This window comes from Myotis yumanensis, unplaced genomic scaffold, assembly GCF_028538775.1.
Source record: "Myotis yumanensis isolate MYYU_CA2020_CCGP unplaced genomic scaffold, mMyoYum1.0.hap1 SCAF_8, whole genome shotgun sequence".
In the NCBI taxonomy this organism is placed as follows: domain Eukaryota; kingdom Metazoa; phylum Chordata; class Mammalia; order Chiroptera; family Vespertilionidae; genus Myotis; species Myotis yumanensis.
Genome location: NW_027223759.1, coordinates 19,011,961 through 19,029,359, shown reverse-complemented (window position 1 = coordinate 19,029,359; position 17,399 = coordinate 19,011,961). Strand labels below are relative to the sequence as shown.

The 17,399-nt window shown below is 36.5% G+C and overlaps 1 protein-coding gene across 2 annotated transcripts in view; it reads left to right on the top strand.

The window, feature by feature from the left end:
- The window catches only part of ABCA12 (ATP binding cassette subfamily A member 12), a 178,604-nt gene that overhangs the window by 67,324 nt on the left and 93,881 nt on the right, over positions 1–17,399 (top strand). For both annotated transcript variants that reach the window (XM_070422064.1, XM_070422065.1), the window contains exons 5-8: positions 1,923–2,020; positions 5,143–5,328; positions 5,990–6,168; positions 12,216–12,328. In XM_070422064.1, the coding sequence (XP_070278165.1) occupies positions 1,923–2,020; positions 5,143–5,328; positions 5,990–6,168; positions 12,216–12,328 (576 nt within the window). The remainder of the gene's footprint in view (positions 1–1,922; positions 2,021–5,142; positions 5,329–5,989; positions 6,169–12,215; positions 12,329–17,399) is intronic.

Sequence of the window (17,399 nt, the reverse complement as noted above, 5' to 3'; positions counted from 1 at the left end):
GTGGAAACCATAGTCACCCAGCAGACCTGATGGACTCTTTCAGCTTGACCCTTATTCTTCCAATTCAGAATCAGTTATCAGTGTGGCTGTGTACTTCCTTCATTCATAGGGGGCCCGTGGTCCCAAACTTTAATGAGCAGGAGAACTGAGGCTAAGCTTCCTGAGCCTTAGCCAAGAGATTCTGATGCAGCTGGTCCTGAGAAATACCCATTCTTGAAGGCACAAATTGAGAAAACTCTTGAAACAGCAGAACTTTTTGACATACATTTGACAATATTTATTGGGTGGCAGCTATCAATCTCCACTGTCCTAAGTTCTGAGGACATATTAGTGAGCAAAACAGAAAATTCCTGTATGTTAGAATATGATTCTATTCAGGGGAATAAAAGAATTCCATGGGACATTTAAGATTTTGTGACACTAAATAACACTCCAATACAAGTTGATGGACCAAATGAGAAACGTCCTGTGTTAATGTGGTAGCTATATGGTGATGAGTGGCCTAGAGGAGTTAAGGTTCTGTTCTGAATGACCCATTCGCTGAATAGGTGAAAGCACAGTAGAATAAAAGCGTAGTGCTGTGGTCCAGTAAGCTTTGCTTTGCTCTATAGCCAGCGATTATGTTTCTTACCCTGGCTAGTCATCTTACAGATGCAGTGCCTGGGTTTAGAGAAATTAGTTGGTAATTTAATAAACTTATTGGGGTGACATTGGTTAATAATACTATATAAGTTTCAATTGTGCAATTCTATAACACATCTGTATATTGCATTGCATGCTCACCACAGTTGGTAAATTCTTCAGCCCCATGAGGACTATAATAAAGCCTAGGACAGTGGTTCTCAACCTGTGGGTTGTGACCCCTTTGGGGGTCGAATGACCCTTTCACAGGGGTTGCCTAAGACCATCAGAAAACACATATATAATTACATATTGTTGTTGTGATTAATCATCATGCTTTAATTATGTTCAATTTGTAACAATGAAAATACATCCTGCATATCAGATATTTACATTAGGATTCATAACAGTAGCAAAATTACAGTTATGAAGTAGCAACAAAAATAATTTTATGGTTGGGGTCACCACAACATGAGGAACTGTATTAAAGGGTCGTGGCATTAGGAAGGTTGAGAACCACTGGCCTAGGACCTAATGATGATAGTTTACTGTATCTATCTTTAACATTAAAATTCTTTGCTGTGAGAATAACAAAGTATTTCTGTCCAAAAATTATAGAAGTTAGCAGATTGGCTTAATGAATACCCATGCTATAGTTATGAGCATACTCTTCTAACTACTCCTAATCCAGAGCTCTCTGCTACATTCCATATAGTACTAGCCGAGGTTATTTTGGGAATTACTTAAGTGGAGTATACTGTAGTCTAGACTAATTGCTTTGTCCCATTTATTTGATCTGAAATATCATTCAGAAGCCACTTTGGGGAGGAGAGAATTTATGATCTTAAGCAGATTTCAGCCTCCCAATTGAATAATTAAAAAGAAAACCATTATCACCAGATGTACATTGGCAGATCCTTTGAACAGATGTTGGATATGATGGATCTGTGGAGCTGATGGAGGCACCTCACATCCTCTAGGCCTGCACAGAAATGATTCCGTTTATTAGGCAATAATACTGGTGATGAAGTTTAATGACATAAACTGGCATGAAAGCAAATCACGTCTAAAACTACTGGAAAACAACCAAGAGCAGAACAAAACCATCACAATTTTATGTGAAAAGAAAAGCAGATTAAATTTGCCATTTTGCCAGAGTAAAACTTTCATGGAAGGTGCCTATTTGAGCACATTCTTACTGTGGGGTATACGAGGGCACAGTGATATTTGTGGATTCTTATGTGAGCCTGCCTATTGTGTATGTGTTTATAGTATCTAATCCGTTCTTTCTTCTACTACAGCCACTGTATTTCCCAGTCCACGTTCTCATTTGGAAAGTGCTGGAACAGATACCTTCAATGGTAGCCAAGTCCTTGCCAGGATCCTTGATTTGGAAAAGGTAATTTCACTCAGTTGTGTAATGAACTGATAACAAAGAACAGTTGAACAAATACCTCTTTCATTAGGAGAGGGATCTCCCAGATAGGAAGAGGTTTGGGCCATCTTTCCCATTTGGAGTAATATCTCAGGAAGATTCTTTTCTAAGGAGCTCTTCAGTAAAAAAAAAAAAAAAAAAAAAAAAAAAAAAAAAAGCTTAATTTTGAGACATTCTGAATTCTTTAAGGTCTTGAATATTTATTTACTTCCCCGTTAAGTCCCTTAAGATTTTCCTTTAATAAGAAAAACTGTAGTATTATATGTGATCTTTTCATTTTCTGAAGCAGGAAACGAAAAAAAAAACTATATGAAAGCAAACAAATCTATAACACTCATTAAGCTTGCTGCCTCATTCATACCTTTGTAAAAATTCGAGCAATGGAAAATATTTCTCTAAAGTAATAACATCCTTTTCCTTAGCAGAGTTTAGGAAGCTTAGCTATGGTTCTCCCTCTATTTACTAGTCATTTACCTGAAGATTCTAGATTGCAAGATAATACACATCATTTCTATCAAAGGTGTAAACTGGCATCCTGGGTGTGTGTATGTGTGCGTGTGTGCGTGTGTGTGTGTGTGTGTGTGTGTGTGTGTGTACAGAGATGTTAAGAAATAAAACTTAAATGCATTTAGGCAGACAAGGTACTCTTCTGTTAACTCTACTTTTTCTTGTTGTCTTTTATCCAGCCAGATTCATACAGTTAGGTTATTTGGTTGGCCCCTGTAAGCATTTGAGTCTTGCTTTATGTGTTCTTCAGAAATTCGGAGGAGGTCATTTTCAATATTTTGCAATGATCTCTCTCTCTCTCTCTCTCTCTCTCTCTGAAGAAAGAAATAATTGGAAAGCATTTTCATTATGGAATCATAAGTCCCCCATATATTTCACAATACTGATCAGTCACAGATACAGCAATATTTTCAGCTACAATATTGATCACATTCCCTATTATTGAACTTGCTTAGATATTTATAGAGCCAATTGTATTTAGTTATAATATTTAATGGGTCCTTCCTCCCTCCCTCCCTTCCTCCCTCCCTCCCTCCCTCCTTCCCTCCCTTCCTCCCTCCTCCAAGATACAAGCAGTTTAAATAATATACTCATTTTCATATTTTTTATATGAACATATCTCTAACTTTTATTATATTTCAGTGACTATAACCACTGCTGCTTAATATGCCTCTGTTAGTTACCCCTGAGTTTGCATTCTGTATAATTAAAGCATCTCAATAAACTGGTTATAAACCAAAGGATAACACAAAAATGAATGCCAGGAAAAGGTACCGTACCTATCAAAGCAATTCAGCCAGTGCTGGTTGAAATGTAAGACTTTCCCCTGTAGTACAGTCTAGATGCTAAATATCTAGTTTCAATAATAAATAATAGATACCCAAATCACCCCGAGTGGCATAGGGAGCCTCTGCTGTGCCCAGTAATTTTAATTTAAAGCTTTCCCCTCAAATCAGGCTAGTGTATAAACCAGGGAAAGTTATTTTATTCCATTCTATTTCTTCCATGTTGGTTCCTAGAAGCAATCATTCTTGCATTGGATCAGTTAAATTCTTTAACATCTAGAAGAGCAATGCTATCCTCCGAAATACCACTTCATCGTGTTGAAACTCCCAAGTTCTCTTTCTCACATGGAATAAAATTTCAGAATTTTGTAAGGCAGCACAGAATCATATATCCAGTGAGAATAAGTAAAAAATGAAAATTCTATGTATAGATAGATACATATTTTTAGACTAGTTGGAGCAGGGAAGGGATGTAAAAATTAGGGTGTCATATTGATGCCTATGTCAGCAATCTCTGATTCCTCCCTCTTTTTCTTTACTGCTTTCTGCAACTCTTGCAAGAATGAGTAGAGAAATCATTCTGGGGTGAGTTTATGTGCAATGTTAGGGAAGGGATATAGATGAGTGATTAGAAGACCTGGCACTTATATCCTAGAATAAGCGGATCCTGTTTTGTTCCATTACATTTAGAAGTTGTGTCACTAGAGGGCAGAATATAGATTCTGTGATGTAACTTAAGAGGAGATTGAAGTTAGTTGATCATTACTTCACAGAGTTATAAGAATTAATTATTAAGAAGGACCCATTAAATATTATAACTAAATACAATTGGCTCTATAAATATCTAAGCAAGTTCAATAATAGGGAATGTGATCAATATTGTAGCTGAAAATATTGCTGCATCTGTGACTGATCAGTATTGTGAAATATATGGGGGACTTATGATTCCATAATGAAAATGCTTTCCAATTATTTCTTTCGGTAATTATATATTTTTATGTATTTTCATATACTTGTTTTCTTTTTTCCTTCATATACTAGTACATAATTATTTTTTTCTTTAAAGTTTTTTTTATTGATTTCAGGGAAGAATGGAGGGGGAGAAAGAGATAGAAACATCAATGATGAGAGAGAATCATTGATCAGCTGCCTCCTTTATGCCCCCCACTGGGGATTAAGCCCACAATCTGGGCATATGCCCTGACTGGGAATCGAACCATGACCTTCTGGTTCATAGGTTGATGCTTAAACACTGAGCCACGCCAGCTGGGCTTTATGCATAATTCTTAAATAAAATATTTGCTTTACAAATGAAACATAACCCATATTTTCCCATTTCTCTGAATAAATACTGTTGGGCTTGAAAATAAACCCTTATGATGCTACTTTTTGGAAGTCTTTCAAAGATCATGGCCAGTTTGCCATTAGGGGTCACAAAGAGTTAGAAAACCTGAGTCTCTGCTGCTAAGTACCAAGGAAACACTAAGCCCTTTAAGCCTGAAGATTTTTGTCAGAAAAGATCTGATGCCTTTAGGTTCTCTGGTCAGAGAGAAGAAATGAGTTCAGTTAAACAAATTATATGAAAGTCATTTAAATTGTAACAATGACAAAAATTACTGCATTCACACATTTGATGACTCTTCATGGGTAAGCCCAGTGTCTTTTAGTGTTATTTTGCTATAATGCAGAAACTTAAAATGACTATTGTGAAAATATATTTCATTAAAGACTGGAACACTTTAATATCTGTATTTACTAACAAAATCATTCCACTCTTCCCACACACATTTTTAGCTATTAAATCAAAATTCAACTTCAGAAGACATACGAAGAGAGCTGTGTGAGAGCTACCCAGGATACACTGCTGATTACACCTTCTCTTGGACCACTCTAGGGAAAAATGTTGTAAACAAATTTTGCCTGTCCAATATGACCCTTTTAGAGTCTTCTCTCCAAGAATTAACAAATCAATTCTCTCAGGTGAGTGTAAATACTTTATAATAGTAAACATTTTCATATATGAAGTTTTAAGGGTTCTCCACCAAAATAAATAATATAAGATCTATTAATGGATAGAGAGAAGATATGACTGTACCTCCCAAACCAGGTCCTAGAGAAAAATAAAAATATTACTCAGAAGCTAATTTTATTTTAAGAAATTAATCTCCAAAAATGTAATTCCAAATATAGCTCTGTTATCCAAACTTTAAATATGCCAATTTCTGTAGGTATAGGGAAAATGCAATTATGTATAAGAACAAAAGAAATAGTTATTGTCTTTTCAAGTCAAGGATGACTTCAAACTGACTACAGTGGTCAGCAAACTCATTAGTCAACAGAGCCAAATATCAACAGTACAACGATTGAAATTTCTTTTGAGAGCCAAATTTTTTAAACTTAAACTATATAGGTAGGTACATTGTTATTAACTTAATTAGGGTACTCCTAAGGCTTAGGAAGAGTCACACTCAAGGGGCCAAAGAGCCGCATGTGGCTTGCGAGCTGCAGTTTGCAAACCACTGGGTCACTAACAATTTGAGAGAATGGCTTATGTGAGAATCTAGATGTTTATTGCAATAAGCCATATGATTACAAATGTTGAAGTTTCATTTTGTCCTGTTTGTGGTTTTACTTTTTAAAGATATCAAGGGACCCCAATAACCAGAAGACAGTATTTCAGGATATGGTCAAAATTCTATCCCTCTTCTCAAAAGTGCAAGAGCAGACAGCTGTGTGGCAGCTTCTCTCTAGTTTTGCAGATGTGTTTCAGAATGACACGACACTAAGCCATGTATTTGATGTTCTTCGAAATGCAAACAGGTAAGAAAATGTAAGAATTGAGATGTTACTATTTATATTAAAAAAAGTCTGTTTTTAAAAATATTACTTGTGAGGATCGTTGGTAGGTAGGTAAAATTGGAGCAAATAGCCCTTCAGCACCTTATTGCAGATTTTCGTAATGAAGGTAAAGGTGTTAAGCAAAGAGGAAACACACATTAAGGTCATTAGGGTTATCAAAATGTACATGAGAAAGTGAGGAAGAGCACTAATGTTACAACTAGATTGTCAGTTGGTATCCCTGAGTTTCTGAGAAAGAGGTGCATAGCAGGACCAATGGTAGACTGGAACATTGACTCAGGTTCAGTTAGGGACAAGAGCTCCATGTATGTAGCATGTAAATTACCTAAGAATAAATATTTCATTGGGTTTTGGTTGACACCATCCAATATGAAACAATCCTGTTTATTAGAGTTTTGAACTGAGTCACCTCAAAGGGATTGGTCTCCCTCCTGTGCTGTAAGGCTATACATGATCTTTCTGACCCTGCATATTGGGTTGGCTTTATTTGACACATAGAACACAAAGATTGGGAAATTTTTGCAGAAGAAACCCCTTTAAAGGTTGCTTTCCTTATAAAAGAGACCAGAGTATGGCCAGCATTTTAAGTTTAATGGAATGGTACTTAGGCTTTGATTGTCCCGTCTAGTTAAGTTAAAAATGAGCATTAAAAAAAATCAACAATAACTACATCAACTATCAATCACTGAGTCCCATTACATACCAGACAGTTCACTGGGCCCTTTATAATATCACATTAAGTTCTGCAAGTAAACTATTATTTATTTTATAAATGAGGTAACAGATGGTCATAAAAATTAAATATCTGATGATCATGCAGCTAGGAGGGTTTAAACCTGAGATTTCCAACTCCAGAACGCAGGCCTTCTCTCTAATATGTCATTAACAGTACACTGTAATTCCATCTCTAATGTCTGAAGCACCAGAAAACAGTGTTCTCATCTTCTTTGGAAAGCTTCCAAGAGCTTATGTTTATTCAAAGACCTTATAATAAACCCTTATGCTGGCACATTAATCTCACAACATTAAATCCTCACAACAGTGCTTTGAGATAGAGAAAACAGATATCCCCGTTTTATAGAAGAGGAAATAAAACCTCATGGAGGTCATATGACTTACCAAGGTTCTACAATTAGTAAGTAGCAAAAACAGAACCTGAACTCAAGGAATCTAATTCCCGTGCTCTTTCCACAATACCATGTCATAACTAATTTGTAGAAGGAACAACATATTAGGAATTTGGTTTTCTAGGTTGGTCTTCATTTTAGCATGTAGGGAAATTTTTACTCACCCAGAATATTTATACTAGATCCTCTTACTCCTATTTATATTCTATCTTAGAAAGCAAACAGGAAAATCAATCAAAGGAGAAGAGAAATTGTATGAATGTATAGTGTAGCAATGAAAAAGTCAAAACAATATTCAGACTACAGTAAGATATTGCTACACACTCACTAGAATGGGTAAAATTTTTAAAGATGGACAACCCAAATTATTGGCACGAATGTAGAGCAAATGGCACTCTTATAGCTTGCTAGTTAAAGTGTAAAATGATAAAACCATTTTGGAAAACAGTGTGACAGCTTCTAATGAGGTTAACAGTAGATCCATATAATGTAGTGTTCTATTCTTGGGTGTTTACCAAGAAAATGAAAATGTATGCCCACATGAAGACTTCTATGCTAATGATTATAGCAGGTTTATTCATGATAGCTAAAAATTAGATGATAAAAACAAATATTTGCTAACAGAATGACAACAGTATAGTTTATTTATACATTGGAATTCTACTCAATAATAAAAATAAACAGATCACTGAACCACACAAGATGAATAAATCTTATGAATATCATGCTCATAAAACAACCTAGGCCAAAAAAACAACAACATACAGAATGTGTAGGTATTGCATGATTTTATTTGAATGAAGTTCCCAAATTGATAAAATTAAAGTATTAGAAATCAGATCAGTGTACTTTAGAGCAACTTCTGGGAGAATGAGGAAAAAATTTTTTGGTGGGGTAGGTTTTATCAAAATGCCTGTATCTTTATTAGATGGTGGTTACATCCTATATAATAAAAGCCTAATATACTAAGTGTCTGGTCGACCGTCCGGCCGTTCAAATCAAAGCGTAATATGCTAATAATATGCTAAGGCCGCTCAACCATTTGCTATGATATGCACTGACCAACAGGGGGCAGACAGTCGACTGGTCAACCCATTGCTATTACATGCATGACCACCAGGGGGCAGATGCTCTGATCGGTAGATTAGCTTGCTGCTGGGGTCTGGTTGGGTGAGCCAGATGGGCCAGCTGAGCGAGATGGGCTGGACATGCCCTGGAGCCCTTCCGTGGTCCTGTCCCGGCTGGCCAACCTCCCATATCTTTCCCAGGCCCCGATTGTGCACCAGTGGGATCCCTTGGCCTGGCCTGTGGCCTCTCGCAATTCGGGTCCCCTCGGGGGATGTCAGAGAGCCAGTTTTGGCCCGACCCCACAGGGGGAGTGCCGCTCAGCCAGAAGCCAGGCTCATGGCTGGCAAGTGCAACAGCAGTGGCAGGAACCTCTCCCACCTCCATGGCAGCACTAAGGATGTCTTACTGCCGGTTTAGGCCCACTCCTCCCAGAGAGCGGGCCTAAGATGTCAGTCAGACATCCCCCGAGGGCTCCCAGACTGTGAGAAGGTGCAGGCTGGGCTGAGGGACCACCTCCCCCCGCCAAATGCACAAATTTCATGTACTGGGCCTCTAGTAAGTATATAAATTTGGCAAAACTTACTGAACTGTAACCTAGGTACATCATATTGTGTGTCGATTATACATCAATGAAATTTGCTTAAAAAACAACAAATAAAAATAAGAAATCTCACAGAATAATATTCAGTAGAAGGTAGAAGTTCCAAATTAATTAATTAACTAAAATACTTTGTTACTTTGGTGGAGTATAATACAGAGGAAGGACGTTGCACTATGGCCATTTTTATTCTCAAAATTCAAAATAAAATTGTATATTATTGCATTATGCAATAGAGTTTGTTAGGTGATGATTAAAAATGTTGTAAATCAATCTATGTAGTAACAAAGAAGAAAAAAGAAGTAGCTAAAAGAAATAGCTTCAAGTTATTTTTAAAGCAGATGACATTAGACTTCTAACTAATCAGAACAACGCTTTCTTTTTTAAACTGATCAATATTTATTTATTTATTATTGCTAAAGAATAATATTCATTCTTTTTAATATTATATGCCCTAGCTAAATGTGTTTTTTGACTTAGAAAATTAATTTTTAACCTCATTTAACTTCAATTAACTTAAATTTTAAACACTGACACTTGATACAGTAACTGGTAAACCTTTTAGTATGTTTGGAACAATGTGGGTATGTGAACCTACTTTTTCACCTGTAAATGTAATGAAATCTACATACTCTATAATAAATAAATAAATAAATAAATAAATAAATAAATAAAATACAGATTAAGTATTCTGAAATGAAAATTTACCAACTGAATTGAGATGCTCCTTAAGTATAAAATACAAGGTGAATTTTGAAGACTTAGTATAGTAAAATACTTAAAATGTTTTATTAATAATTTTATATTGATTAAAAGTTGAAATAATATATTTTAGAAGTACTGGGTTAAATAAAATACGTTACTGAAATTAATTTCTTTTTTAATGTGAGTACTAGAAAATTTAAAATTGAATATGTGGCTTATATTACATTTATTTAAAAGCCCTCATGACCATTTTTTAAAGTTAATTCTTCTTTACTATTGTTATTAAACTGAATCTCATTAAGAGCCACAATTTCTTCACAGATGACTATATTTTATCATCAAATTACAGTGTCATTGGTTTATTTTATTCTATGAACCCTATAACAATTTTCATCATTTTCTCCAACAACTTTTTTTTTTAATTTTCAAGTTGGCATATAACCAAATCACCAAAATCAGATGATATAATGTTAAGGTTATGACAGAAATTAGCAACAATGAGCAATCATAAAAGAATCAAGAGGGTATATAAAAATATCCATTACTTTCACCACTTATGAAGAAGCTATGTGAGATATGAATAACAAAAACTAAAAATATCTTTATTTATGAGGCAACTTGTTCTGGGTAACTTTCATTTTTATATGATGAACAGCAGAAAAAAATATATATAAGTTAAAATAAAAATATTTTGATCAGTGGTTCAAACAATTTTAGAGAAGATGGGGGCCAGGTGTCATTATTTTACAATTTTGTAAAATAAAGATAAACTAAGTCTACTGATATTTTATTCATGGTATTAATAACAATAATGCTGACAGTTTTAATGAGTATAAAAACATACTAATGCCAAGTATTCAGTCTTTGAAGGTGTTCCTTTGGACAACAGGTCAGATATGCCTGGCAGCAGGTCTCGTTGGGAGAAGGCTGGCAGATCTAGGATCTGAGACTGTTTAACTGGTTATATGGTCACCAGGGTTCAGAAACAACTAAAGTCTGAGAACCAGGAAATTCTTGGGGTAAATCTAAAAATGCCTGAGGTGTACAGAGTAGAGATGCAAAGAATAGAGCCACGTCTCTATGGCCAACCGCACCGCTGGCATAACAAGGTAACGATGCCTGTGGACTCTGTTAAGAAATGCTCTGCCCTCCTCCTTCCCATGTTGGGGCAAAGTTTCTATTCCAGATGTGAGACGTAGAGTGGAAAGAACATAAACTTTAAATTAGACAGTACTAGCTCTAGTTATTAGTAACTGGATAAAACCGTATAAGTCATATAACTTTTTCAACTTTTGTTGTCCCATCTTCAAAAAGCCAAATAAAATTGACTTTATGGAATTAGTACAGAACTAAATGAATATACACACACATACACACACACACGCACACACACATACATCATTATCTATATGTATATCCTAATATTATACTACAAACTAGAGGAAATACAAAACTTAGCACTCTAAATATAGCTTTAATCCATAGCGTGGGAGCTAAAATTAAAATAATCTTAAATAATAAAAATTCCAAAAATATTGTAAAAACCATGAACATATATGCACATATGGTATCTATTGCTAGAAAAAGCCTTTAGTTGGCTGAGAGGCACGGGGAGAACTATTAGCTAATTTGTACTACATTTGACTTTACAATAGAAAATTGTTAACAGAGCCTTGTGTTCTAGTTACTACTCATGTAAATTAAAGCTTTGCCTTAGCTTTGATCATTGGTATATAAATCATAGCATTTATGAAATTCAGACATACATGTATAATGCCAGTATTTTTAAAAATATCTAATGACAAAAAGGGGATTGCGTTTCTTAAGTAATTAATTGCTTTTAAGAAATATGGAATGAAGTCAAGCAGAAGTGAATTTTCTGATTGTCTATTTCCAATGCAGACTGCCCATCTTATTGGTAACATTATTATGTCTCCTGGAGAGACAGTGCCATTTAGTCTGGGTATTAATTTTGAGCTACCCCTGGAGGAGTGCCTGTGGGCTACTTAGAGGGCAGAATGAAGTCTTTAATTAGGGCAAGCTCCATTTTTTTCCATAAACATTACCATTTAGTTAGCAAGAGGTAAATATTTCTCAAGTGCTTAAATAATAATTATTCCTTTATCAGGGTGTGATTTTTCATGAAAATAATCTTCAATATTTAAAATTTTCCTTTACTTAAAAAAAGTGATATCCTTTCATTGGAAGTAACCATTCTTAATCACTTATCTTTAAATCTTAATTGAAACAACCGATGTGAACTTTGCTCCCTTACTTTCAGGCTCAGGCTTTAAAATCCTGGAAACATGCTCTAATTTATGAAAATTTTGTTGGGATTTTATGCATGAAAAGACAAACATGTAATTTAACAACAAAAGCGCCATCTTGTCTCTTTTTTTCTGTTATAAGAACATTTTCTCTACTGCAGACATTTTCTCCTTGAATAACCTTTTGTTTCTGCCTGCAAACCCCGAAATGCGATTTGGCTTAATTTTTTTTCTACTTGTTAGTGCGCTGCTGGTCGTGCAGAAGGTTTTTCCACGTCTCACAACTAACGAAGGTTTCAGAACTCTCCATAAATCTGTTAAACATCTGCTGTACACTCTGAACTCCCCAGCTCAAGGTATTGTATTTCCATCTTACTCTATCCTCTTCTGTGTCTCAAAGCCTGTTAGAGTATAAAACAGAGTGCAATGGAAGTAATCATTTATGGATGATATGATTCTTAGGTGGGGGCATATGCTAGACTAAATCTGGACATCTGGCTAATCAGAGTGGAGACAGGGAGAAATGGCCAGAAAAGACACTGTGGCTTTCTAGAGCTTTTATTTAGGTGAAAATAATCTCTCAGCTTGTAAAACTATGTTTATACTTGGTAAGGAAAATAAATATCAGGAGTAAGACTCAACAGATTTTACCTAGTACTTTTTGGAACACTGAATGGCAGAATTTTTGCCCTCATTTCCAAATGCTGGCTTTTTAATCAGGATGAGTCTTTTATTGGTAAAAATATACCCCTCCACCACCATTTTGAAAATGCATGGTGGACATTGGAGCATCAGTAGATCAGTATAAATCTACTGTCAATCCCAGTGCAAGGCTATAGCATGGTGCTAGTGAGTCCAAAAATCACCTTTGCATATGTAGAATAGCATTATATACCACACATGAAAACACACACACACACACACACACACACACACACAAACACACACACGCACACACACAGATATTTAGGGCTGTAATAAGTCCCTAATTCCCAAGTAAAATGTTCTGTTTGCATTTAGCTTTCCTGAATGAGTTTAGAATTACATCTTCTCAACTGAGTTTGTCAGCTTTTAAATATGTGGTCTTTATCTTTGGATCGACAAATAAGTACCCTGAGAACATCAGGTCACAAGCTGATTACTCATTGTAAGGTCTCAAACCATTAGTTTTCATATGAAAAGCAGGCGTGGAAAGGCCTTGAAGAATTCTCACTGGAGGGTCTAACATATTCTTGGATACCAACTTCTGTTAGTCTAGAGCAGTGGTTCTCAACCTTCCTAATGCCGAGACCCTTTAATACAGTTCCTCATGTTGTGGTGACCCCCAAGCATAAAATTATTTTCGTTGCTACTTCATGACTGTAATTTTGCTACTGTTATGAATCGTAATGTAAATATCTGATATGCAGAATGTATTTTCATTGTTACAAATTGAACATAATTAAAGCATAGTGATTAATCACAAAAACAATATGTAATTATATATGTGTTTTCCGATGGTCTTAGGCGACCCCTGTGAAAGGGTCGTTCGACCGCCAAAGGGGTCGCGACCCACAGGTTGAGAACTGCTGGTCTAGAGCCTTTTGCACATCTACAATTACAGAATTAATGACTCACTCATAAGATTTTTGTTAAATTCAAGGTCTTAACGAACATGAAGGTGCTGGGAAAAGGCTTACCCTTTTTAAAAAGTCCAGGCCAGAAAACCAGACAATGTACTAACAAACACCAATGCTTTCCTATGTATTTCTTTGTTGTATTTGCATTTTAAAGACTCGAGAACTTCAAGTGTCTCCTTATCATTCTTTTCCTTTTCACCTGCAGACTCACACCTTGTAATTATATAAAGAGATAACATTAAAAAAATGTTTTACAAATGACAAAAGCTCATCAGTGCTTTAGAAGCCAGAGGAGTAAGCAGCACTTCTTATTAACTGAGGCAGCAAAACATTTATCCTCGTGAACAATATAATTCAGTATTCCAATATTTTGCATTAGCCATGTCTCATGTCTATGCATATAGTAATAAGTTTTGCATGTATTGAAACATGTCATTGGATGGTCAAGATGACAAGGAAATACATCAAAGAAATGTTTTATTTGAAAACTTGATATGATTCATTAAATTTGTTTTAATTTCCTCCTTGTGACTTCATCAGTCTGAGAACATCAACGCGGTGGTTTTAATGTCAATTCCTAAAGGTTATTAAGCCCAAGTCCCTACCTGCTTATGTAGAAACTTTCTGGACTTTGAAAAATCCTTCTAGGTATTTGAGGAAATCTTTCAGGAAACCTGAACTTGTCTCTGAGGGCTCAACCAGCGACCAACAGCTCAGGGGTCTCTAACACCCAGTACAGCCTCCTGCCACATTGCCAGGCCACCCCGGGCTCATTATTCATGGCATTGAGCCGTATTTGTGAAGGGAACACATTTTCTCCCTTGGCTTTGCCTTCACTTAAGCTGGAGTGGGGTGGTATCTCATAGCAGAGTTGTTGGGTCCTCTCTAACGTATGACAGGACTAATAGAGTTTTGGAAATCTCACATCACTCATTCAAAGAAGGACAATAAAAAGGTAGTACTTTTTGTATCAATGATAAGTGCTTTGTTATCTTAAGTCCCTTTTATCATCAAGACAACTCCATGAAATTCAGTTATTAACCCATTTTTACAGACAAAGAGACTGAGGCAAAGGGAGGTGGGGCACTTCGCCTATGTGATACATTCAGCAAGTAAAACTAAATCCTGGATCTATGTCCAAAGCCGGGTCCCTTCAGCTCTTTGCTAGATGGCCTCACTCCTGTTTACTCACTGGGACATATACACACTTGATTCCAGGATATCTCATGCAAGTACCTGCCACCACCAAACCTCCGAATGGCTCCACTTTCAGTCACTGATGGAGTTTGACTCATTGTTCCAGATTCCTCCCACATGATACATTTCCCCACAGCCGTCCCCTCATTCTTCTCCTCACACTGGTTTCTACAATCTTCTCCCCTCCCCATGTCTATTTCTGATTCAACCTTGATTATAAACATACTTCAAGGTTTCTTCAGGAGCCTACTCAGCAATCATGAAAATATGGAGATGCTAATAGACACTTGGGGAAAAGTTTGTCTCCTAACTTCCTGTGTTAAGGAATCTAGTCCTCAGCTCTGCGAGGCAAGGCTCCCTGCTTCGGAGTTTAGTATTTGGCATTTCCATTTATAAATAATGAGTTTTGAGAGCAAAGATTACCTTTGTGACTTGCTGAAGTTTGCTTTTTTGCAAAGTAGTAAATTATATGAAACTAGAGGCCCCGGTACATGAAAATTCATGCACTGGAGGGGGCTGCCTCAGCCTGGCCTGCCCCCTCTCACAGTCCAGAAGCCCTCAGAGGTGAAAGGCAACCTGGTGATCAGGGGAAGGCAATGCCCCATCATACCTCTGCTGCTGCCACGGCCAGCAGCACAAGCCTCAGCTGGCCCTGGTTACCTGAGCCTCAGGCGGCTCTGGACAGCTGGCAGCCACCATCCTAGGCTTGCCTGCTCCTCGGGGGTAGACTGGGCAGCCGATATCCAAGGCTTGCCTGTGCCTCAGGCCAGCCCTGGGTGGCTGGAGGGCTGAGGGCAGGTCCGGCTGCACCATGTGCCTGCCGCACCCCCCAGCTGGGCTGAAAGGACTGGGGGACTCCAGTGGGGCTGAGGGGATTGGGCGCCACCATCTTGTGGCTATGGACACTGCCATCTTTGTGATGGAGTGACAGTCAATTTGCATATTCCCTCTTTATTAGATAGGATTATATCTTTAAATAGTCATTTTTACTGGTAAAAGAGCTTACCTGTGCACTAGATTACTTTGTATGTCTATGGGCACCATTTTTAAAATATGTCTAATTCTATAAATTAAAAACAGTAAAATCTCACTTTTTAAAGGTCTGTAACATTTCCCACTTTGTTAAAGCCTATTTATTGTAGTATTCTTATCAAGATACTTTATAGTCCAGAAGCAAAAGTGGCCAGAGGGAAAAGTGCCTACTAATGTCAGGGCCAAGTTTATCATTGACGTACAAAGTTAATTCTATTAGGTACTCATTTTAGTAGCCTGACGAGGAAGAGAAACTCCATGCAACATATTATACAAATGCCACTGAACATGATCAGTATCACCTTAGAGTTTGAAGTGAGAACTATTTTGTCTTAGAAAAACGGCTTTATATACTTTTACATTACAAAAGTATACATCTCAACAGAGTCCTATCTTTGACTCTTCTCTATATAGATGCCAATAAATAATCAGTTTTACCATTATTAATTAGGTTTATTTATTCTGCATATCTTTATTCATGGTCCTTTAGCCCACTGAAGCGTTGCTATCATTAGAGCAATAACATTCAGCTGCACCTTGAGCTGAACGTAAGGAAACTCCGCTCTGCTGAACAGGAAAACTGAAAAAGCCACTCTGCCAGTGACTAGGGATGGTGCAAACATTACTCAAACATGACTGATGCAGAGATAGACAAGGAGGTCTTTAATTCTGTGATACTCTTTTACACACGTTCTAACTTAAATAGACCACATGATCAGCACTGGGAAAGCATGGATGAGTGCATTGTTGTGCACTAGGAGCTTTTCAGAAGGCCATGGGACACTCCAACTAGAGACAATGGTAGAACTATTAGTGCTGGTAATAAAATTTTCCATTGAAAACGATTAGGCCAGTGTTAAAATGACAGCACTGAAACATAATGAATTATTTATAAGGAATAAGTAGTGACAGAAAAGAAGACTAAAATAAGTGATAGTGTTTTCCTAAAGGGGCTGAATGAAAGTGCTGGATTTATGATGTTTTTATTTATGCAGTAACCATTTCAAATATTTTCACTTTCAATTTTCAATGTGAATGCTATTGCACACTTACTGTTTAATGATACAACGTTATGCGGCAAGCTGAATCAGCAACCTATTTGACTTCTGGGGGCAATTCTCAACGTGAAATTAGATCTTCACATATGGCTTCCAACAGACCCAACTTAGTGATTACCTTCCGCACTCCAAACCTTCATATTATTTGAAACCACTCAGAATTCTGTTTAAATTGGCCAATTTGCATTCACAGCTGCATTCAATTGAAGTCAGAGGCTGCTTTTTGAAAGATGAAAAATGTCGATTAGTGATGACAGATGTTCCTAAGTTCTAGACAACTTAGGCAAAGAAAACCCAGTGATCCATGACTGTAATTGGCTTCATTTGATTAACAAGGCACATGGTAGTCAATCTGCATTATACTATTCAAGAATCATCTATGCATTCAGGTCTTAGGATAAAATAATATAAATGGTTTGATGCACAAAGAAATAATTTGTTATAAATGCATGTACTTGACCATTAGGATTATTTTGATTAGTAGTCATCTATTTCCTATAAATATCCTAAATGTTTTTTTT